This window comes from Hemiscyllium ocellatum, chromosome 19 (assembly GCF_020745735.1).
Source record: "Hemiscyllium ocellatum isolate sHemOce1 chromosome 19, sHemOce1.pat.X.cur, whole genome shotgun sequence".
NCBI lineage: Eukaryota > Metazoa > Chordata > Chondrichthyes > Orectolobiformes > Hemiscylliidae > Hemiscyllium > Hemiscyllium ocellatum.
In genome coordinates, this window is record NC_083419.1 from 17,719,620 (window position 1) to 17,742,931 (window position 23,312).

A 23,312-nucleotide genomic window follows, 5' to 3' on the forward strand; every position below is an offset into this window, starting at 1 on the left:
CAGGACTCGATCCCTTCAAATCCGTGGAATGGGACTCGATCCCATCAAACCACATTGTCTGGAGTCGATCTCATTAACTACCAGCGCGTCTCCACCCGATCCGAACAGATCCCAACAGACTGGCCACCACTGGACCCGATCCCATCAAATCCCGGGAACTGGACCCGATTCCCGTTAAGATTCCCAGCAATAGGACCTGATCCCAGTAAAACACCCCAGAATCAGTAACAGGACAATCCCAGCATAGAGTCCTACAGCACTGAAAGAGACCCTTCGGCCCTACTCCTCTATGCCTACCAGATTTCCTAAACTGAACTAGTCCCTCTTGATTGCGAGGGATCCAATTCCAATACGATTTCAGGAAAAGTGTCCAAACCCCACACATTGCCACTAAATGGCACCCAATCTCAATATGAACCTGATCTGAGCCCATTGCAATCCCAGCAATGGATCCTGATCCCAATGTAATGCCTTTAATTCTGACCTATCCCAATCAAATCAAAGACAAAAATTGGAAGGAACTCTCTCCACTGATGCTGCCCACAGACCAGCCCTTGTCTTTGCTTCAGTTAGCTGGCATCAATTGTTTGGAAAATGCTGGAATCTATTGGCAAGGAAATCATAACAAGGCACAATGAAAACCAATGTCTACTCAGACAGAGCCAGCATGGCTTTATGAGACAGGATCAGTTTAAAAATGTTATTAAATTTTTCAAAGATATAACGAATAAGGGGTTGCTAAAGCAGAGCCAGATTTCACATATTTAGATTTTCAAAAAGTAGAATACAGGACCATGGATTTTGGGGGCGTGGTGGTGATGGTATTACAGATTACTCAGGGAATCTGAGTTACTATCGCAACATACAGGTTAGGAGTAGTACCAGGCACATTCCTGCCTAATACAACACTGACCTTGAAGTGTGTTTGAAGGATTTAGAAATCAGTATTCGGCCCGTTTGCCAAGTTATGAAGAGTTTCCTTGGACATCGAGACCTGGACTGGGACTCAAACTCCGAGCTTCTAATGAGGAAAGGTTGGATAAGCGAGGCTGGTACCTGCAGTTCAGAAAAGGATATGTGCAACACTCAATGCCAGTCTGCACCATGCAAATGCCAAGCAATGACCGCCCCCATCGCCACTCACCATCCTGACTTGGAAATATGATTTGCAGATGATGGTGTTCCCATGTATCTGCTACCCTTGTTCAGGGTGCAGTATGTTCTGGAGCACAAGTCTTCAGGACTACAGCTGGGCTTTTGCCAGTGCTACTGCTTTGTCAGTGCTCAGTGTCCGCAATCCTTCCTTGATATCATGTGGAGTGAAACAAATTGGCCAAAGACTGGCATCTGTGATGCCAGGGACCTCTGGAGGAAGCTAGGCTGGATCATCCACTCAGGAATGCTGGCTGAAGACTGGTGCGCATTTTTCAGCTTTATCTTGTGCACTTTCCCCTTTCCCCGTCATTGAGTATGGGGCTACTCACAAAGCCTCCTCCTCCAGTGTTGGGCATTCAACAAGGTTCCCCATGGGAGACTGATTAGCAAAGTTAAATTTCACGGAATACAGGGAGAACTAGTCATTTGGATACAGAACTGGCTCAAAGGTAGAAGACAGAGGGTGGTGGTGGAGGGTTGTTTTTCAGACTGGAGGCCTGTGACCAGTGGAGTGCCACAAGGATCAGTGCTGGGTCCTCTACTTTTTATCATTTACATAAATGATTTGGATGCGAGCATAAGAGGTACAGTTAGGAAGTTTGCAGATGACACCAAATTTGGAGGTGTAGTGGACAGCGAAGAGGGTCACCTCAGATTACAACAGGATCTTGACCAGATGGGCCAATGGGCCGAGAAGTGGCAGATGGAGTTTAATTCAGATAAATGCGAGGTGCTGCATTTTGGGAAAGCAAATCTTAGCAGGACTTTTACACTTAATGGTAAGGTCCTAGGGAGTGTTGCTGAACAAAGAGAGTTTGGAGTACAGGTTCATAGCTACTTGGAAGTGGAGTTGCAGGTAGATAGGATAGTGAAGAAGGCGTTTGGTATGCTTTCCTTTATTGGTCAGAGTATTGAGTACAGGAGTTGGGAGGTCATGTTGTGGCTGTACAGGACATTGGTTAGGCCACTGTTCTGGTCTCCTTCCTATTGGAAAGATGTTGTGAAACTTGAAAGGGTTCAGAAAAGATTTACAAGTATGTTGCCGGGGTTGGAGGATTTGAGCTATAGGGAGAGGCTGAACAGGCTGGGGCTGTTTTCCCTGGAGCGTCGGAGGCTGAGGGGTGACCTTATAGAGGTTTACAAAATTATGAGGGGTTTACAAAATTATAGTGATTTGTATCTGCCACTTCTGATTGTCAGTTCCAGCTGTCTGCTGCAGTGGCCGGTATATTGGATCCAGGTTGATGTGCTTATTGATTGAATCTGTGGATGAATGCCATGCCTCTAGGAATTCTTTGGCTGTTCTCTGTTTGGCTTGTCCTGTAATAGTAGTGTTGACCCAGTCGAATTCATGTTGCTTGTCATCTGCGTGTGTGGCTACTAAGGATAGCTGGTCGTGTCGTTTCGTGGCTAGTTGGTGTTCATGGATGCGGATCGTTAGCTGTCTTCCTGTTTGTCCTATGTAGTGTTTTGTGCAGTCCTTGCATGGGATTTTGTACACTACCTTGGTTTTGCTCATGCTGGGTACCGGGTCCTTCATCCTGGTGAGTTGTTGTCTGAGAGTGGCTGTTGGTTTGTGTACTGTTATGGGTCCTAGTGGTCGCAGTAGTCTGGCTGTCAGTTCAGAAATGTTTTTGATGTATGGTAGTGTGGCTAGTCCTTTGGGTTGTGGCATGTCATTGTTCCATTGTCTTTCCCTTAGGCATATGTCATCCACATATCTGACCCAGAGTTTGGGTTGAATTTGCGGTAAGACTGTTTGTTCTAACCTTTGCATTACCGCTTCTGCTATGAGCCCAGAGATGGGTGAGCCCATGGGTGTGCCGTTGATTTGTTCATATATTTGGTTGTTGAATGTGAAGTGTGTTGTGAGGCACAGGTCCAGTAGTTTGAGTATGCAGTCTTTGTTGATTGGTTCAACGTCCTGTTGTCTGTTCTTTATGTCCAGCAGGTTGGCTATTGTTTCTCTGGCTCGGGTTTTGTCGATAGAGGTGTTCAGTGCCGTTACATCGGCAGATACAAATCACTATAGATGCCGGAGGAAACATCACAGAAGCGCTTCACAGAAGGCTCCCAAGCACTGAGGATGTCACCTAGACAGGGGACAAAAAGTCTGCAACACAAATTCCCAGCTCGGCAAACAGCACAACAACATAAAGTACATTACCATATATAGCCCATGATGTGGAGGTGACAGTGTTGGATTGGGGTGGACAAAGTCAGAAGTCACACAACACCAAGTTAGAGTCCAATAGATTTATTTAAAATCACATAAGCTTTCAGAGTGCTGCTCCTTCATCAGGTGCATATACAGTACATTACCACATATAGCCCACATATGCAGTGCATTACCATATATCACTCATCTATACTATACATTACTGTATATAACTCATACTCTACTATACATTATTCAAGTATCCATTCACCAAATGTGGTCTACATTTTTGTTGCTTCAGATCCAAACTGATGGCAAATTTCATTCTCCATGAGAAGCACTAATCTACAAGTCATAAAATAATTGCAGCGTCAGTGTAAAATGATGGCCCCCTTCCTCCAGCTGTCATGCCAAATGCAGTCAAGCTGTTAATTAAATGTCCAGCCTCCATTTCTCTTTCATAAATACCAAGCGAAAGCAGATCAAGTGAAATAACCAGTGTGAATTCCAAACTCCAATGGCAAGGGAACAGGGATAAAATGCAAACAGAAAGTGCTGCAAATATTCGGCGGGTCAGGCAGCACCTGTAGAGAGAAGAACAGAGTTAACGTTTCAAGTTGATGTTCTTTCCAAGGAAAAGCAAAAGCAAAACTACGAGTACATATATGTAGGAGAAGTCTGAGGACTGCAGATGCTGGAATTCAGAGTCCAGAGTGTGGTGCTGGAAAAGCACAGCAGATCATCAATACCATACTCACAGCATCTGAGCAGCAGGAGAATTGACGTTTCAGGCATAAGCCCTTCATCAGATGTGGTTGTGGTAGCGAGTCTGCTTCAGGACGTGGCTGAAAGGCTTCAGGGCAGAGGAGATGACCTTGGTGGTGCGGTGAGAGAGAGACTAACTGAGATCCTTGTAGAGAGAGGAGGAGAACTTCTTCAAGGTAGGCATCCTTGAAAGAGGCTTAGCAATGAGGTTAAAATCAACTAGGAAAAAGTGAGGACCGCAGACGCAGGAGATCAGAGTCGACAGTGTGGTGCTGGAAAATCACAGCAGAGCAGGTCAGGCATCATCTGAGGAGCAGGAGAATCAATGTTTCGGTCATAAGCCCTTCATCAGGAATGCCCGAAACTTTGGTTCTCCTGCTCTTCGGATGCTGCCTGACCTGTTGTGTTTTTCCAGCACCACACTCTCAACACTAGTACATATATGTACCAAAGTTTCCAAATCACACAAAACATTGTATTGATTAGCAGGAACGTCAGAAGTATAATTTTGGTATTGTACATTTATTGGTCCAAACATAACTTTAAATCCAAGTGGTCAAACAGCTAGTTCTTCACAACAGCTACATTCACTGCAGTGATACACAGTAGAATGACGAAATATTACATTTCAGAGAGCTGACTTTGCACAGAATATCTGCATAAATGTCTTTGTTCAACAAATAGAGACCAGGAAGCATAATCCAGTCAGGGTAAAACCACTTGTGAGTAAACTTTTGGAACCTGTAATTCAAGATAAAACGATCAGGTTAATGAATGAACAAAACGAAGGGCAGCCTGAATGGATTGACAAATATAAGAGCAGGAGTAGGCCCCTTGTCTCCTTCAGCCTTCTCCACCATTTCATTAATCTGAGTGCTTCATATTCCTGCCGACACCCTGATGCCTTTCCTCTCCTGTTTACACATCCATCCCATCTTACATGATAGTCAAGGACTTTGCTTCCATCGCCTTTTGCAGAAGCGAGTTTCCAAGACTCATCACTTTCTCAGAGGAAATAATTCTCCTCATCGCTGTCTTCAATGATCTTTTATTTTTAAACTGTGACCCCCTAGTTCTAGATCCACTCACAACAGGAAACATCCTTTCCACATCTGTCTGTCAAGATCCTTATAGATCTGAGTCTTTTTGCTGCTCTTTTAAACTCCAGCAGATGCTAACCTAGTCTGTCAAACATTTCCTCAAAAGACAACTTGCCCATTCCATTTTGTAGGAACAATTTACTGCAGATACTGGAATCTGAACTGAAAAGCAAAAATGCTGGGGATCACAGCAGGTCAGGCAGTATTCATGGAGAGAGAGAGAGAGAGAGAGAAACCTAACATTTTGAGTCCAGATGATTCTTCATCAGGTGAAGAGCCATCCAGAATCGATATGTTAGTTTGGCTTTGTCTCCGTGGTTGCTGCCTGACCCATCGTGATCTCCAGCATTTTTTTGTTTTCAGTTCTTGCCCTTTCCTTTCTTTGACTAGGAAACCTTCCAACACAGCTACATCCCTCTTTTAATAAAAAAAATTCCTTTCATATGCAGTAATCTAGATGTGATCTCGCCAATGTCCTGTTACTGAAGCATGCTGTCCTTACTCTTGCATCCAATTCCTCTCACAATAAATTGTAGCATTCTATTAGTTTTCCTGACTACTTGCTACACTTACTTGCATGTCGTTTGACAATCCATGCGCTAGGAACATCTGCATCTCAGAGCTCTGCAATCCCACTGTTTAGATAATATGCATAATTGTTCAAAACAAGACATTTCCTGAAAATGCAATGTTCATTTTGAAAGGGGTGGTGCACTAGATGAAGAAAATTAAGTTGACATAGTGTTTGTGTACTGTTAGACAGGAAATCTCAGGTATGGGATCTAAAAAAGATTGGAGAAGTGTGTCTGCTTAACAACCTCATGTACTGTAAACTACAGTTCAAAGATTTGGAGTGGAAAAAAAATTAAAGAGCTCACTTCTGAGCTGGTAAACACAAGATATTACAACATTTGAGCTTCCTGCCGGGACTGTTTGTGACTGTGGGGTGAAAATCTATGAAAACTCTCCAATTCACTGAAACAAACAAGGCTGTATGATGCAGGTAGGACGTGCATTCCTGTTTGAAAGAAATTAGTCAAAAAGATAAACAGGACACAAAGTATAAACAGCAAGCCCATGCTCACCTTAGTGTTTTGAATAGGTGAGCAAAATATTAAGATTTGCACAGTGATTTATTTTGGTTTTACATTCATTGGTCAAAATTAGATGAAAGTGAGAATGGATCAGAGGAGCCTTTGTCAATATTAGTTGACAAAAAGTAGCCTATGGTTTCTCTCCTCAGTCCTGTTTCCCTATTCCAGCCTGTTTTTGACATGCTAGACCACTTATTTGGTGTTGGCACATGGAGTCTTCAGACATATTGAAAGTGATGTTAGCAGAGACTGAGGGACTTCTCAAGATAATTCTTGTCTTATAACATACAAACTGTGTACATTCAGATTCAGCTCTATATCTAGAACTAAAATAAAACAAAGAATTGTTGATGCTGGAGATCTGAAACAAAAACAAATACTGTTCAGCAGGTCTGGCTGCATCTGTGGGGAGAGACCTAATGAAATATCGTCAGATTCGAGATGTTAACTCCTTTCTCTCCCCACACGTGCTGCCAGTCCTGCTGAGTTTCGCTAGCTATTTCTGTTTTTGTCTCATGTCTTGACTGTTGGTTGTCTCTTCATAGTCTCTTGATCACCATGTGACCATTCACACATCTTCCTTTGCACATTCTCAAAAGTTAACATAGAACATTACAGCGCAGTACAGGCCCTTTGGCCCTCAATGTTGCGCCAACCTGTGGAACCAATCTGAAGCCTATCTATCCTACACTATTCCATTTTCATCCATAAATTTATTAACCCTTTAACCTACATTTCTCTCCTCTCAGTGTGGTCTGAAAACAAGGGCAGTCAGTACATGGCCCCTACCCACAGATCGGGACTCTCAACTTCAGGAGTTTCCACGTACAGTGAGGCAACAATGTCAACCATAAACAGCAGTGAGACAAAAGGGAGCTTTCCACTGATAATACTTGGAGTAGGACACTGAGGTGCAAGCAAGCAAAACTGGGCTGATGACAACAACAGAGTCATAGAAATGTACAGCACGGAAACAGACCCTTCAGTCCAACCTGTCCATGCCGACCAGATATCCCAACCCAATCTAGTCCCACCTGCCAGCACCCGGCCCATATCCCTCCAAACCCTTCCTATTCATATACCCAGCCAAATGTTTTTTAAATGTTGCAATTGTACCAGCCTCCACCACTTCCTCTGGCAGCTCATTCCATACATGTACCACCCTCTGTGTGAAAAAGTTGCCCCGTAGGTCTCTTTTATATCTTTCCCCCTCACTCTAAACCTATGCCCTCTAGTTCTAGACTCCCTGACCCCAGGGAAAGACTTTGTCTATTTTTCCTGTCCATGCCCCTCAATTTTGTAAACCTCTATAAGGTCACCCCTCAGCCTCCAACGCTCCAGGGAAAACAGCCCTAGCCTATTCAGAGGAATAATCGAGTGCAGGGTGGAGGAACGGAGAATTACAGCTGAAGTACAGGGTCAGGCAGTTGCTACAACACTTTAGAGCTACATTGAGTGTTTAAGACAGTGAAACTTACAAGATGCTTCACAGGACTGTAAAGTATAACAGAACTTGACATTATGGCACGCAAGGAGATATTAGATTCAATGACCAATGAGTATTGTGCCTAATTCAGGTCTCGCTGTTATAGAAAGGATTTTAGCAAGTTGGAAAAGATTTATCAGGATGTTGCCAGGTATGGAAGGTTGCGTTGTAAGGAAAGGCTGGATAAGCTGGGACTTTTTTCACTGGAACACAGGAGGTTAAGAGGTGATCTAATCTGATAGAAGTTTCTAAACTAATAAGGGATATAGAAAGAGTTAATGGTAGTTGCATTTTCCCCAGGATGTGGGATTTCAAGACTAGGGGACACATTTTTAACTAGGCAAAGACAATGACTGCAGATGCTGGAAGCAAGAGACAGATGTAAAAATGACATGAGGGACAATTTTTTTCCTCCACAGACAGTGATTCATGTGTGGAATGAACTTCTGGAAGAGTGTTGGATGTGATCAGAGTTAAAAAACATTTGGATAAGTAGATGAATAAGAAACGTTTGGAGGGATATGGGGCAAGCGCAGACAGGTAAGACTAGAGTGGATTGGGATTACGGTCGGAATGGATCGGCTGGACCAAAGGATCTGTTTCCATGTTGAATGACTCTTTGAGTCAAAAAGGAAGGCCTTAAGGAGTGTTACAAAGGAGGAAAGCAAGCTGGAGAGTCAGAGAGAGGTGAAAGGAAATTAAAGAGGCCAACAATCCAAGCCACTGGTTGAGCAATGAACATCATGAATACCCAAGGGGCTGGAATTAGAGGAGTTGACAGAATTAGGGGAGGGGAGACCATATTAGGAGGGTAGTTACAGCTGAGGTAACTGTGAATGGGCTCAGTTCCTCTGCTGAAAATTCAAATGTTTTGGTTCAGAATCGAAGAAGTCTCCAGATGCCAGAATTCTGAAATAGAAAAGAAAGATCCAGAGAAACATCACAGTTTGTTCTAACAAACTTCAATCCCTGAAACATAAACTTTAATCTCTCCTGACACTGGCTGACATGTTTAGTGCTCCCACCTTTGTGAATTGTCAGAGTTTTACTTTTCTTTCAGTTTCATTACAAAATATGAAAGTGGTAAAATAATGAGCTTGACATTCAAACAAGAATTCACAAATTCTCATTGGAGGGAATTGCTGCAAATTTCACAGGTTTCAATGTGGGGCCTTGAGTCAATAGGTTCCTCCTTCAGGTCTCCATTTCTTTCAACCAGCTTTCTGGTTGACCTACCTGCACTTAACGTACAGTCTTTTACTCACTGCATCAACTAACTCAATGTTCAACCACTGTACACAGAAAGTGTACAGCTGTACACTCGCACTAGGAGAGAGTGCGAACTGCAGATGCTGGAGATCAGAGTCAAAAGATGTGGTGCTGGAAAAGCACAGCAGGTCAGACAGCATCTGAGGAGCAGGAGAATCGACTTGATGAGCATGAGCTGATGAAGAGCTCACGCTCAAAACATTGACTCTCCTGCTCCTCAGATACTGCCTGACCTGTTGTGCTTTTCCAGCACATCTTTTCAACTCTGTATATTCAAACTGCCTTGTTCAAATTACATACAATATAGTATATATTATGATTAACACTATTTCTTTGAGTATTGTGCACTAGAAAGATCAATAGAGTTAGTTTCTTCTCTCTCTTATGTCTGCACTAACTTGCTCTACATGTGGCTATTATTAAACAGCTATCCTGGAACTCTTAAGCTCAATACTTTTAAAAAACGACCTCAGCTATACTATTCTAAATGTCTACTCTGTCAGTAGGAACATCTGTTGTGCTGAAGCTTCCGGAATCAGTCACTGGGGCAGAGTGATTGAGCACTTGAACAAAGATGCTTTGCTCTGTCAAGGATAAAACATGGGATGGGTACCATGGTCTGTAAAGGTCTAAAATACAGGAACTCGATATAGGAATGGGAGGAGACCTTTACAGCTGCTCCACCATTAAGGTCAAGGCTAATCTGGTTGTGGCTTCAACTCCTCTTTCCCATCTGTCCCCTTTCCCAGTAATCCTCTGCTCTCTTGTCTGTGAGAAATGTGTGTAATTCAGCCTTGAATAAATTCAATAGCCTAACCTCCACGGCTTTCTGGGGAACAGAGTTCCCTACTGTTGTGGTTCTGTTCGCCGAGCTGGGAATTTGTGTTGCAGACTTTTCGTCCCCTGTCTAGGTGACATCCTCAGTGCTTGGGAGCCTCCTGTGAAGCGCTTCTGTGATGTTTCCTCCGGCATTTATAGTGTTTTGTATCTGCCGCTTCCGGTTGTCAGTTCCAGTTGTCTGCTGCAGTGGTTATTGGGTCCAGGTCGATGTGCTTATTGATTGAATCTGTGGATGAGTGCCATGCCTCTAGGAATTCCCTGGCTGTTCTCTGTTTGGCTTGTCCTATAATAGTAGTGTTGTCCCAGTCGAACTCATGTTGCTTGTCATTTGAATGTGTGGTTTCTAAGGATAGCTGGTTGTGTCGTTTCATGGCTAGTTGGTGTTATGGATGCAGATCGTTAGCTGTCTTTCTGTTTGTCCTATGTAGTGTTCACTAGCCACGAAACTACATGACCAGCTATCCTTAGTAGTCACACACTCAGATGACAAGCAACATGATTTCGACTGGGACAACACTACTATTATAGGACAAGCCAAACAGAGAACAGCCAGGGAATTCCTAGAGGCATGGCACTCATCCACAGATTCAATCAATAAGTACATCGACCTGGACCCAATATACCGGCCACTGCAGCAGACAGCTGGAACTGACAACCGGAAGCGGCAGAGACAAACCACTACAAATGCCAGAGGAAAGATCACAGAAGCGCTTCACAGGAGGCTCCCAAGCACTGAGGATGTCACCTAGACAGGGGATGAAACGTCTGCAACACAAATTCCCAGCTCGGCGAACAGAACCACAACAACAAGCACCCAAGCTACAAATCTTCTCACAAACCTTGAACACCTACAGGCGAGAGTTCCCTATTTTAAATTCCATTCCATTTGCAATAAGTGTCAATCATCTATATATATTCCTCATCACTTGCTGCAGATATGTACTAACGTGTAGACATTCATGTTCCAGGATACCCACTTCCGTCTGTCTCATCAAGTCTTGCATTCTCTATATCCATTTATATACTGTTTTTTCTATTCTTCCTGCTAAGGTGGACAAGTTCACATTTTCCCAGATAAGACACCATCTGCCAAATTTCTGCCTACTCACAAAACCTGTTGCTTAACCCATATTTCACCTGTCTTGTGTTTAAACTCCCCACAGACCCTCCCAACAATGCGGGGCTGGTGACTATAATCATTTTAAATCATTTGCAACTCCTCAGAGGACCCTTCCACTCTGCAGTGCCCATCTACCTCAGCAACAACTACCTCTCCCAACGAGTGATCTCCCACCAGGCAGTCACTCTCAGAATCAGCATCTTTTGCTAAGATCGAGCCAGGTGATACCAAATTTGGCACTGATTACAGTCACGGCCTCTGAAAGTCTTTACTGATGGAAGGAACTCTACTGAATTTCTTTAAAGCAGTCTGTGATTCAAACCGTCCTGAGCCAGTTGCCCAACTTACAGCTTTCGGGTGCTTTTGGACCCTAGCAGTCCCCCACAAACCCCCCAGAACCCAGATGGTCAACATGATGACCCTCACCTCAAAGAACAAAATGACCCTGTACAACCCACAGCTCAGCAGTGAAGTGACCAACACTGATTACAATTAATTTCATTCTAATCAGCAGTAAAGCACAAATGTAAAGGAAATACAAAACCAAAAGAACTGTAGATGCTGCAAATCGGAAAGAAAAACAGAAATTGTTTGAAAAGCTCAGCAGATCTGCTAGCATCTGTGGAGAGAGATCAGAGTTGACGTTTCAGCGTGTGTGTGTGTGTACATGCTGTTGGTTCTGTGCATTCACGATGCATAGTGCTTAAGTTGAGTAACTAGCAAGTTATCAGCAGAGTGTATGGATGAAACATTTACTCCTGCTGAAAGCCAGGTGGTCACAGAGTAGAATCATATTTCAGTTCAGAAGAATAGCTTCATATCAGCAGATGAGAAGGCTCACTTGTGAAGCCTCTGAGCTTGTGAAGCCTCTGAGCTGTGGGAGTTTGTGCAAATAGTTCAAACTGTGTAAACAAGTTCAAGCCATCAGAGCTGGAAAAGTCAGTTGAGTAAGAAATCTTAAAGTGAAGACAGACGTGCAACTTCACTGGAATTGAGTGGCTGTAAAGGGGAAGAGGGATGAATCTTTAATTTTCTGCTTATGTGAAGGTCTTTCTAAATTGTCACAGTTTTTTTTGCTTTCTAAACATTTTGTGTTAAAAGTATATTGACAGCCTCAAGTGAACATGATCAGTGATTAACCAACACTGTAATCACAAACTTCAAGAATAAAACTTATGATCTATCAAGCAGGTTTCACTGGGCTCTGACTTCATGGATCACACAGAACGCTACAGCGTGGAAACAAGCCATTCTGAACAAGTTCACACAGACTCTCAGAAGAGCATTCCATCAGACTCATCCCCCTTCCCACTCCCTGTAATGCTACATTTCCCATGGCTAATCCATCTAACCTACACATGACTTGTTCAACATTACCAACTGCTGGGGCCAGAACATGACAGCTAATAAACTAAAAAAAAATTGAAATATTTGAAATGGAACTTAAAAGTGAAAGCACAAATCCTTTCTAAAATAATCTTTGGTACTGTTTAGCTATTCATCACAAGCAAATCTTTGCTTAATTTAGTTATAGTTTAACACATGTTCTCAGGAATAGACATCTCTTAAAAGGTGTGACATTGTTGCATGTTTAATTAGATCAGTGGGTGCAACAGATTGAGGGATAAATATACATAGTATGTGGCAGTTCTGTAATTAATAAGCATAAATCAATTCTTGTAGTGCAAAGGTAGTGTCCTTACCCCTGAGCCAGGAGATCTAGATTCAAGCTCCCCCCACCTACCCCAGTTCAACAGAATGTCACAACATCTCTGAACACGTAGATTAATAATATCTAAATCTTGTAAATGCACACTTTAATTCTGGAAGAGGTAACTGCCTCCACCTCCTGGTCAAATGTTCTTACTGCAATTATACAGTTAAAGTTAAAAATCACACAACACAAGGTACAGTCGTGGAGTCATAGAGATGTACAGCACGGAAATAGACCCTTCGGTCCAACTCATCTATGCCAAGCAGATATCCCAACCTTATCTAGTCGGATTTGCCAGCATTTGGCCCATATCCCTCTAAACCCTTCCTATTCATATACCCATCCAGATGCCTTTTAAATGTAGTAATTGTACCAGCCTCCACCACTTCCTCTGGCAGCTCATTCCATAAATACACCACCTTCTGCTTGAAAAAGTTGCCTCCTGGGTCACTTTCCCCTCTCCCCCTATGCCCTCTAGTTCTGGACTACCCCACCCCAGGGAAAATACTTTGTCTATTTATCCTATCATGATTTTATAAACCTAATAAGATTACCCCTCAGCCTCCAACGCTCCGGGGAAAGTAGCCCCAGCCTGTTCAGCCTCTCCCTACAGATCAAATCCTCCAACCCTGGCAACATCCTTGTAAATCTTTTCTGAACCCTTTCAAGTTTCACAACATCCTTCCAGTCCAACAGATTTATTTGGAAGTACAAGGTTTTGGAGCGCTGCTCCTTCATCAGACTGTTAAAAGTCTTTAATTACTTAAGAGGGGTGGCAGGTTTCGATTCATTAGTGGCAATCTAGGTTTGTTCAATACATCACATTAGTTGTGTGACATTTTGATCCTCTACAAATAAATTCTGTGTCCTATCATTCTGCCCTACCAGCTACCTGACAAAGGAGCAGTGCTCCAAAAGCTTGTATTTCCAAATAAACCTGTTGGACTACAACCTGGTGTTGCGTGGTTTTTAATTTGGTCCACCCCAGTCCAACACCGGCACCTCCACATCATGGCATTATACAGAACATTTCAGAAGGTCTCACTTGGGAGTACAATGAGATGAGGAGGAATTTATTCACTCAGAAGGGGCTGATTTGATGGAATTCTGCATCCCAGAGAACTGTGGAAGCTCCAAAGAAATTCCTTCTCATCTCAATCCTAAATGGCCTGCCCCATATTCTGAGACTGTGACCTTGCATTGTAGACTTCCTAAGCAAGGAAAACATTTCCTCACCATCTATTCCTGAGAAGACCTTGAACATTTAAATGAGATCACCTCTCATTCTTCTAAACTCTAGCAAATGTATGTTTCCTCTGTTCACAGGTCAGATATCAGCCTGGTGAATCTTCATTGCACTCCCTCTAGTTTAAGGTACAAGACAGAAGTTGTCAGATCTTTGGACTCTAAGGAAATCAAGGGAGCAGCTTGAAAGGTTGAGTTGAGGTTGCAGATGAGCAATTACCTCTTTGTATGCTACAGCAGGTTCAAAGGACCAAATGGACTAGACTAGTGACAATTTCTTAAGTTCTGAATAACTGACATCAAATCAAAAACATCAGCGAGACAGTCCTGTGAGTGAGTGAGTTCACATAATGGCTGATGCAGTTAGTACTGAAGAATTAACCATCAATTGCTCAAAGCAGTGAACAGGACTTGAACTGATCTGAATCCCCTAGTATCAATATCCTTGGAGTTACCATTGACCAGAAACTTAACTGGACTTGCCACATAAACACATTGGATACAAGAGAAGGTCAGACACTGGGAATACAGCAACTGGAGACGTGAAGAACAGGTTCCGGGCTGAATCCTCTGGTCTAGACCCGCAGGCTGAGCTGAGGCTTCAGGTTGGACGCTAGGCCTGGGCACCTGGTGGTGGGAGTGGCAATGGGGATGAGTTTGGTTCCAGTGCGGGACTCTACGGCATCGGCTGCATTAAAGAAGTTGGCCCAGTGTGAACTTATCGTAGCTGAGGTGAGACGGAGCCGGAGAGTGGCGACTCTTTGTTCCAGCTGCAGTTGGAGTGAAGCGTGGTTTCTGCGCTACTGTCATTGGATTTAGCAGCAGGGACTGGAGGCATCAGGGTGGAGGAGGCCGGATCCAGGGGTAAGAGAAGCAGGAGCTGTTCTAAAGACCACTTCACCTCATTGAGGTAAGACTACAAGAAAATCTTTATTGTCTTATTTTTCTGGCTTTATATTCCATGTTTTTGGTTTATTTTCTGTGTTTAAAGATGGCGTTGGAAAGTGGCAACATGAAACAATGCTTTTCACTGTATTTGTAATAAATAGACATGACGATCTGATCTATCAGCCAAGTAATTCACCTCTAGACTCCTCAAAACCTGTCCACCATTACAAGGCACAAGTCAGGAATGTGATGGAATACTCCCCATTTGTCTGGATAGGTGCAGCTACAACAAAACTCAAGAAGCTTGACACCATCCAGGACAAAGCAACCCATTTAATTGATACTCCATCCACAAGCATCCACTCCCTCCACCTCCGACATTCAGTAGCAGCAGAGTGTACTATCAGAAAGGTGTACTACAGAAATTCACCATCACTCCTTAGACAGCACTTTCCAAATCCACAACCACTTCCATCTAGAAGGACAAGGACAGCATATATATGGGAACACCACCACCTGCAAGTTCACCTCCAAATCACTAACCATTCCGAACTGGAAATATATCACTGTTTATTCATTATGTCAAAATCCTGGAATTCCCTCCCTGCGGGCATTATGGATCTACCAAAGACTGCAGCGGTTCAAGAAGGCAGCTCACCACTACCTTCTGAAGAGAAATTAGGGGTGGGCAATAAATGTGGGCCCAGCCAGTGAAACCCATATCCCATGAGTGAGTTAAAAAGGAAATCAGTCCAGAGATGAGATTAACAGCAATTTCAATATGTGAAATTAACTCTTTACACACATCCTCTTTCACATTTGTATTGAAATCAATAAGTGAGCATACAGGTTCCATCTGATGCAGTCAGTACAACAGATCCTTCGCAAGATTGGATCTCAGGTTAAATTTTAACCAAAGCCATCTGGCAACATCTTCATTAAAGCGAAGGTTTAGCCAGGGGTACAGCAGCACGCAAGGTCAGCAAAGCAGGTTGGTTTATAAATGATTTATAAATTATATTGTCTCAGCATTCTCACACGTCGATATAACGCTTCAATAACTTTTAACTTGGTCTGAAGGAATTTCTCAGCAATGAGTATACAAATCAAAGTGAAGGCGATAGATGGTCAGCGCTGGTCCATTTTTGTTCTTCTGTAAAAACCGCAAATGAAACGTAACTCCCCACATCTGTAAAATAAGAGCAGAAGCACTAAACTTACATATGCAATATGTGACTGACACGGTAGAAATCCTTTACTATAGAAAGCTAAATACCATGCTGATCAATAGGAGGTGGGGTAGCCAGAACCCAGAATGAGGAATTCACTACTGCAGCAAGTGTTTGAGGTGAGTAACATAGTTACAGATAAAGGGATACCGCAGAACCACACAGAGTGGAAAAGAATAGGGGGATAGATGAATGGAGTGAGATTAGAGTAGCGTGGGAGGCTGCAGTGATGGTGCGGTATAAACAGCAGCTGCACCAGAATAGAGGGTATAGCGGTGATTGTCACTGAACTGTAAATCAAATGCCACTCTGGGAATGTTGGCTCACACAGCAGCTGGTGGAATTTGAATTCAATGAATAAATCTAGAATTGAAAGCTCATGTAAGCGATGGTGACCACAAAGTTATCACTGATTGTTGTTAAAAACCCATCGTGTTCATTCATGGCCTATAGAGAAGTAACTATAATCGAGGTTACATGCAGCTCCTGGCCCACACAAACATGGCCTTAATTACCCTCAGTTCAATGGCAATAATGGAAAGCCAACAAACTCCATCAATGCCCATGAAAAGATCAAAGATTGATGGTGCTAGTGTTGGACTGGGTGGACAAAGTCAGAAGCCAGAAGACACCAGGTTATAGTCCAACAGGTTTATTTGAAATCACAGCATTTCAGGAGGACTGCCCCTTTGTCTGGTGATGTCATGTGACTTCAGATCAAAGACTAGCTGCAAATGTGTTGCTGGTCAAAGCACAGCAGGCCAGGCAGCATCTCAGGAATAGAGAATTCGACGTTTCGAGCATAAGCCCTTCATCAGGAACCATTCCTGATGAAGGGCTTATGCTCGAAACGTCGAATTCTCTATTCCTGAGATGCTGCCTGGCCTGCTGTGCTTTGACCAGCAACACATTTGCAGCTGTGATCTCCAGCATCTGCAGACCTCATTTTTTACTCAGATCAAAGACTAGCCTAGTTCTGTAATGGTAACTCAATGAAATTCTGGATCAAAACAGGGGATCTGCTGGGTCAACACTAACGTGACTGAAAGGAATTAAATTCTCAGTCTCGAAACCAGGACAAAAACACATGTTTCATCTTTGAGTACTTGGACATCCTGAAACATTGATAGCCAATTACATATTCCAGCCTGCTCAATGATGTAATCTAAAAATCCTTAAAGTTGCACAAAGCAACCTCACACACATTTCATTTATTTTTGTTGTTTTTATTCATTCTTTCAAGGGATGTGCCCACCACTAACTAGGCCAGCATTTATTGACCATCCTCAATAGCCCAGAGGGCACTTAATCAAACACATTGCTGTGGGTCTGGAGTCACATGTAGGCATGAGTGAACCAGATGGGTTTTTTCCAACAATTGGCAATGGATTCATGGTCATCATTAGCCTCTTAAATCCTGATGTTTTGTGGAATTTGAATTCCACAATCTGCCATGGCAGGATTCAAACCTAGTCCCCCAGAACATCCCCTGGCTCTCTAGATTAGCAGTGCAGCAATAATACCACTAGGCCACCATCACCTTCCCTGAGTTATTTGTGCTGAATGACAATGCAATGCTGCCTCAATACTAACCCTCCCTCAGTGCAGCACTCCCACAGCACTGACCCTCTAACAGCGTGGCACTCCCTCAGTACTGATCCTCTGACAGTGTGGCACACCCTCAGTACTGACCCTCTGACAGTGTGGCATTCTCTCAGTACTGACCCTCTGACAGTGTGGCACTCCCTCAGTACTGACCGTCTGACAGTGCAGCACTCCCTCAGTACTGACCCTCTAACAGCGCTGCACCTCCTCAGCACTGACCTTCTGACAATGCAGCACCACCTCAGCACTGACCCTCTGACAGTGCGGCACTCCCTCAGTACTGACCCTCTGATGCTGCAGCACTCCCTCAGCAATGATCCTCTGATAATGCGGCACTGTCTCAGTTCTGACCCTCTGACAATGCAGCACCTCCTCAGCACTGACCCTCTGACAGTGCGGCCCTCCCTCAGTACTGACCCTCTGATGCTGCAGCACTCCCTCAGCAATGACCCTCTGATAATGCGGCACTGTCTCAGTACTGACCCTTTGACAATGCAGCACTCCCTCAGTACTGACCCTCTGACAGTGCGGCACTCCCTCAGTACTGACCCTCTGACAATGCAGCACCTTCTCAGCACTGACCCTCTGAAAATGCAGCACTCCCTCAATACTGACCTTTTAACAGTCCACTACTCCCTCAGTACTGAACCTCTGACGCTGCAGCACTCCCTCAGCAATGACCCTTTGATAGTGCGGCACTCTCTCCGCACTGACCCTCTGACAGTGCAGCACCTCCTCAGCACTGACCCTCTGACAGTGCGGCCCTCCCTCAGTACTGACCCTCTGACAGTGCGGCCCTCCCTCAGTACTGACCCTCTGATGGTGCATCACTGCTTCAGCACTGACCCTCTGACAATGCTGCACTCCCTCATTACGGACCCTCTGACAGTGCAGCACTCCCTCAGTACACCACATTGAGGCAGTGTTTTAGGCAGGAATCATCTATTATACAGCACAGAAAGTGACCATTCAGTCCATCTTGCCTATGTTGGCTTCTTGAGAAAGCTTTCCACTGGTTCCCGGTGCTTCATGATCACCCCATGCTACAACAACCATGATTGGTCACTCTCCAGAGGGTGAGCAGTCTGGATTGGGTACTGGAGAGATGGTGGAGTACCAGCAACAGTTAATGTGGAGAGGGTTAAAGTAAACTCACTCGTTATGATGAGGATCCTCTTCAGAAGGCCGTCCAAGATGTGAAGCATGTGGTGGAAAATTACAATTACACTGAGAGCATTGATAGAACTGTTTGATTAAGACAGAAAACAGGGAACACTTGTTCAGCACTGGGGGGCTTCCCTGATGTTTGGCTGTATTTTTGGACCATCACTGAACAACATGCATCATCCACAGGTGCCACACAAATACAGTATTGCATATGGTTAATGTAGCAGTATTAATCAGTAGTAGGGCCAGTGGTGACCATGGGTCATGGATCAAAGGTCATGCTGCCCACCTCCCAGCTTTCCTCCTGTATCTGAGATCAATACGTACTGGGGCTGAGCCAAAATGGATTGAAATAATTCACTCATTTCACTTTTAATCTCCAAACCTTGAGATGATTTTGTTCAGTGATTGTCCAAAAGATAATTTGAACTTGGAGGTGATACTGACCCATGCTTGCGTTCATCTGTGAGAACAGCATGTGAAACCGGTGCTGCGTTCCTACACACTGGAACATAGAGCCAGAGTGTGCAACGGGAACTCCACTGATATCACTACAATCTCAGTTTGCACTGTTCTGTGGTGATCCTGTCAAAGTCAAAAAAGAACTTCTTCTCAAATCAAACAGGCTTTTCTATTTTCTCTCTGGTTTTAAGCATGGGTTGACTGAAATAAAAGTTTGGCGGGGGTGGGTAGGAGTGCATTTTGTTTAAAATATTCCAGCTTTTCACAGAGATTATTAACAGTCTGATCAGAAAATTTCCTTATTGGAAAAAGGCACTTCTCCACCTTCTCCTTTTCCCCTCAGTCTCTCCCCTCCTCTCATTGCCACCACAACACTAACTCCAGCCCCCATCACCCATTCTCCTCAGCTCCCTGCTTTCCTCATTTTTGTCTCCCCTCATCTTTTTCTCCTGTCTTCCCACATCCCTTTATCCGTCATGTCCCTTCCTCTCATCTGCTACCCATCTTATCACCCCATTCCCTCATCTCTCCCTCCAGCTCCACTGTTATTCCTGCTTCCCTCACCTCCCACTTATAACTCCAACTCAATTCTCCCTCCATCTCTCCCTGACTCCACATCTCCCTTTTGCTTCATCTCTCCCCTCCACATCTCCTCTCCCCCACATAACGTCCATCTGTCATGTCCCCTCCCCTCCCCCCCCCCCTCAGATTACCCATCATCTAATCCCTTCCTGCATCTTCCCTCTCCCCAAGGCTCACCATCTCCTCATTACCCTCTCTGTTCATCTTCCCTCTCCTCACATCTTTCCCCTGACCTCATGCCCACTCATTCCTATTAGACTTCCTTTCATCTTCCCATCCCGATTTCCTTCTCATTTTCCCACTCCCCATCTTCCAGCTGCCCTCACTGAGCTCCTCATTCTCCCCCTTCCCCCCCATCCTGCTTGTACTGTTCCCTCCCCACCTTCACATTGTTAGTGGAGACGTCACTTGGTCTACCCCAGCCTCGTACACTCATTTTCCCCCATCAGACCCTCCAATCTCGGGCAGTACCCGGGTAAAACTCCTATGCACCCTCCATCGCACAAACGCATCCCTCCTGTAATATGCTGACCAGAGTTTTTAAACAGAATGGTTTGTGTGTGGAATGAACTGCCCAAGGAAGTGGTGGACATGGGTACAGTTACAATGTTTAAAAGACGTTTGGGTACATTCATGAATAGGAAGGTTTGGGAGGGATATGGGAGAAGGGCAGGCAGGTGGGATTAGTTTAGTTTGGGAACATGGTCAACATGGACTGGTTGGTCCAAAGGGCCTGTTTCCCTGCTATAGGACTCTACTACAACTGTGGCCTAACCAGCATTTTATACAGTTCCACCATAGCCTCCTTGCTCTGAGTGAGATCAAAAGGAGAGAAATACCAGGATGGGTGTCATTAAACATATGTTTATCTCTATATCATGGAAGAGATTCACTTTGTTCTTATGGTGACCTGTTCAAAGAATAGAAAATATCAACTTCAAGTTGGCCATGGAAATCAAACAATTGCAACTCAACAGCGACGACGTGGGGACAGGAGGTTTGGGGTCAGAGAAGCCATGAGAAGGGGATTGAGAGCAACTTTGGTTCAAAGCAAGCAAACAACCACAGGCTAGTAACTGGCCAATCAGGTCTGACAGTACTCCTCCTCTTCCTGTTCTCTGATGAGCGCACAGATGAAACAAGCTGTAATGACCGCCCCGATCAGCTGCAAGACAAAAAAACACAGCTTTAGAAATTAACCACTTAACAACCTCCGGAGTTACAGCGTGCAGCTGAAAAATGCAACCAGTGCCCAACGTATTAAATAACCTGTCAGGTAAACATCCAAAACCGAAACCTGCCTGAACCACACCAGCTCAGGTGCATTACAATCTGAAATGTATTTACTGGGTCACTTATCATTGCTATCACCCGGCTGATGAAGGCGCTCAATTGACTGGAGATTGATACTTTGATGGGTTACCCACTTCAATGCAGCCCTTGAACTGCAGTGGAGGCTCAGACACTTAATTTATTCTGGCACCAAAGGAGGCCGTCACAGGAGTATCAGGCTGGGTCTGCAGTGTGGGCACACACCCATCCCATGGGTATCAGGGTGGATCTGCAGATTGGGCACACTCCCATCACAGGGGTATCAGGCTGGGTCTACAGAGTGGGCACACTCCCATCACAGGGGTATCAGGCTGGGTCTACAGAGTGGGCACACTCCCATCACAGGGGTATCTGTCTGGGTCTACAGTGTGGACACACCCCAGTCACAGGGGTATCAGGCTGGGTCTGCAGTGTGGGCACACACCCATCCCATGGGTATCAGGGTGGATCTGCAGATTGGGCATACTCCCATCACAGGGGTATCAGGCTGGGTCTACAGAGTGGGCACACTCCCATCACAGGGGTATCAGTCTGGGTCTGCAGTGTGGGCACACCCCAGTCACAGGGGTATCAGTCTGGGTCTGCAGTGTGGGCACACCCCAGTCACAGGGGTATCAGGCTGGGTCTACAGTGTGGACACACCCCCATCACAGGGGTATCAGTCTGGGTCTGCAGTGTGGGCACACCCCAGTCACAGGGGTATCAGTCTGGGTTTACAGTGTGGGCACACCCCAGTCACAGGGGTATCAGTTTGGGTCTACAGTGTGGACACACACCCACTGCAGGAGTGTTTGACCAGAACACGTGCTGTAGATAATACACAAACGTGGTGGGTTGGAACCTCAGTCCTTCCTCTCAGTATCACCATCCTCACCTCAATGCACTCAGTGAAAGAACTACTGCCAGTGACATCCCAAGGATGACGAGGGGACTCACCTGAAGACAAGCTACACCAATGCCAACTGCTCCAATGATCAGGGTGTTTTCTGCCAGGGTCTGTTCGAATATGGTGATGCATCCACCCTGCAAACAACACGTTCAACATCAAATACCCAATTGCTTCAGTTCATGCAATCCTAGCTGCTAAGAATGAATCGGTTATATTCCCAGAACTCTCAAATGGGATTGTCAAAGACAAAAGGAGTAGGAAACCTTGGGAACACTGTGGCATCTTACTGTAAGGTCAGATGGAGTGCAACCCAGTCAGGAAGGTATCAGCAGTGAGGGATTAGAAATCCTGTACAGCTTGGGTTTCTTTCATTGAGTTCGAGAACATTGAGGGAATATATAAAGGACAGAGAGTTAACAGGCGAGTGGGAGGTCAGGAAAACCACATTAATGGAGAGATTAGAGGGAAATTTATAGCAAATCAGTTATTTACCATGAAGTGGTGATCGATGTGATTTGAACATTCACAAATAAAATGAATGGTTGCTGACTGAAGTGTTCAGAATGAAAGGAACATGAGACTGGGTAAAAATCAGCCCTCAGGAGCAGCATATGTCCAGAATTGGAAAGATAAACCTCCGTGACCTTATGATTAGACGTTTCATAAAATGACCATTAATTGATAGTTTAAAATTAAAGTAATCCAAATTAGGAAATGCAAAGTATTCATTTACACTGAGCTTTTTCCTGTCCTATGCATTATTAAGTGGCTAAGAACATTGACCTGCATTTCAAATTATTCCTTTGCACTGCATTCAAAGAAGACTAGCTTTAATTTAACCTCTGGAGCAGGTGGGATTTGAATCCAGGCATCCTGGGCCAAGGCTAGGGACACTACCACTGGACCACAAGGGAGCCCCTCAGGGCATAGTACCATTGGTCATGGGTGTGGTAGTACGGTAAAAATGAACAGACCAATCAGCCCCTCAAGATCATGACTGATCTAATGGAGGCCTCATCATCATCTATCGACTGACCTCTGAGGTATCTCTGACTTTAAAAAACATCCAATGCCTGTCTGGGGAAGTCCATTGCAAAGACTCAAGAGAGAAAACAAATTTTCTTCACCTCCATCTCAAAGGCATGTCCCTTCATTCTTAAACAGTGCCTCCTTGTTCTAGCCTCAAATGGTTATGATTCCTGACTGGCAATG

The 23,312-nt window shown here is 44.5% G+C and overlaps 1 protein-coding gene across 3 annotated transcripts in view; it reads right to left on the minus strand.

Annotated features, from left to right (window-relative positions):
* Window positions 1-15,592: 15,592 nt before the first annotated feature.
* Window positions 15,593-23,312, minus strand: part of tspan11 (tetraspanin 11) — a 78,581-nt gene continuing 70,861 nt past the window's right edge. Inside the window, exons 7-10 of one of the 3 annotated variants that reach the window (XR_009645688.1) lie at window positions 22,148-22,234; window positions 20,957-21,044; window positions 19,283-19,420; window positions 15,593-16,023 (exon numbers count right to left, since the gene is read on the minus strand). Coding sequence is in view for 1 of the 3 variants with exons in the window: in XM_060839262.1 (XP_060695245.1) it covers window positions 20,964-21,044; window positions 22,148-22,234 (168 nt within the window). In the remaining 2 variants the exon portion in view is untranslated. Of the gene's footprint in view, window positions 16,024-19,282; window positions 19,421-20,282; window positions 21,045-22,147; window positions 22,235-23,312 lie in introns of those variants that run through there. The other 2 variants (XR_009645687.1, XM_060839262.1) reach the window with 2 other exon arrangements.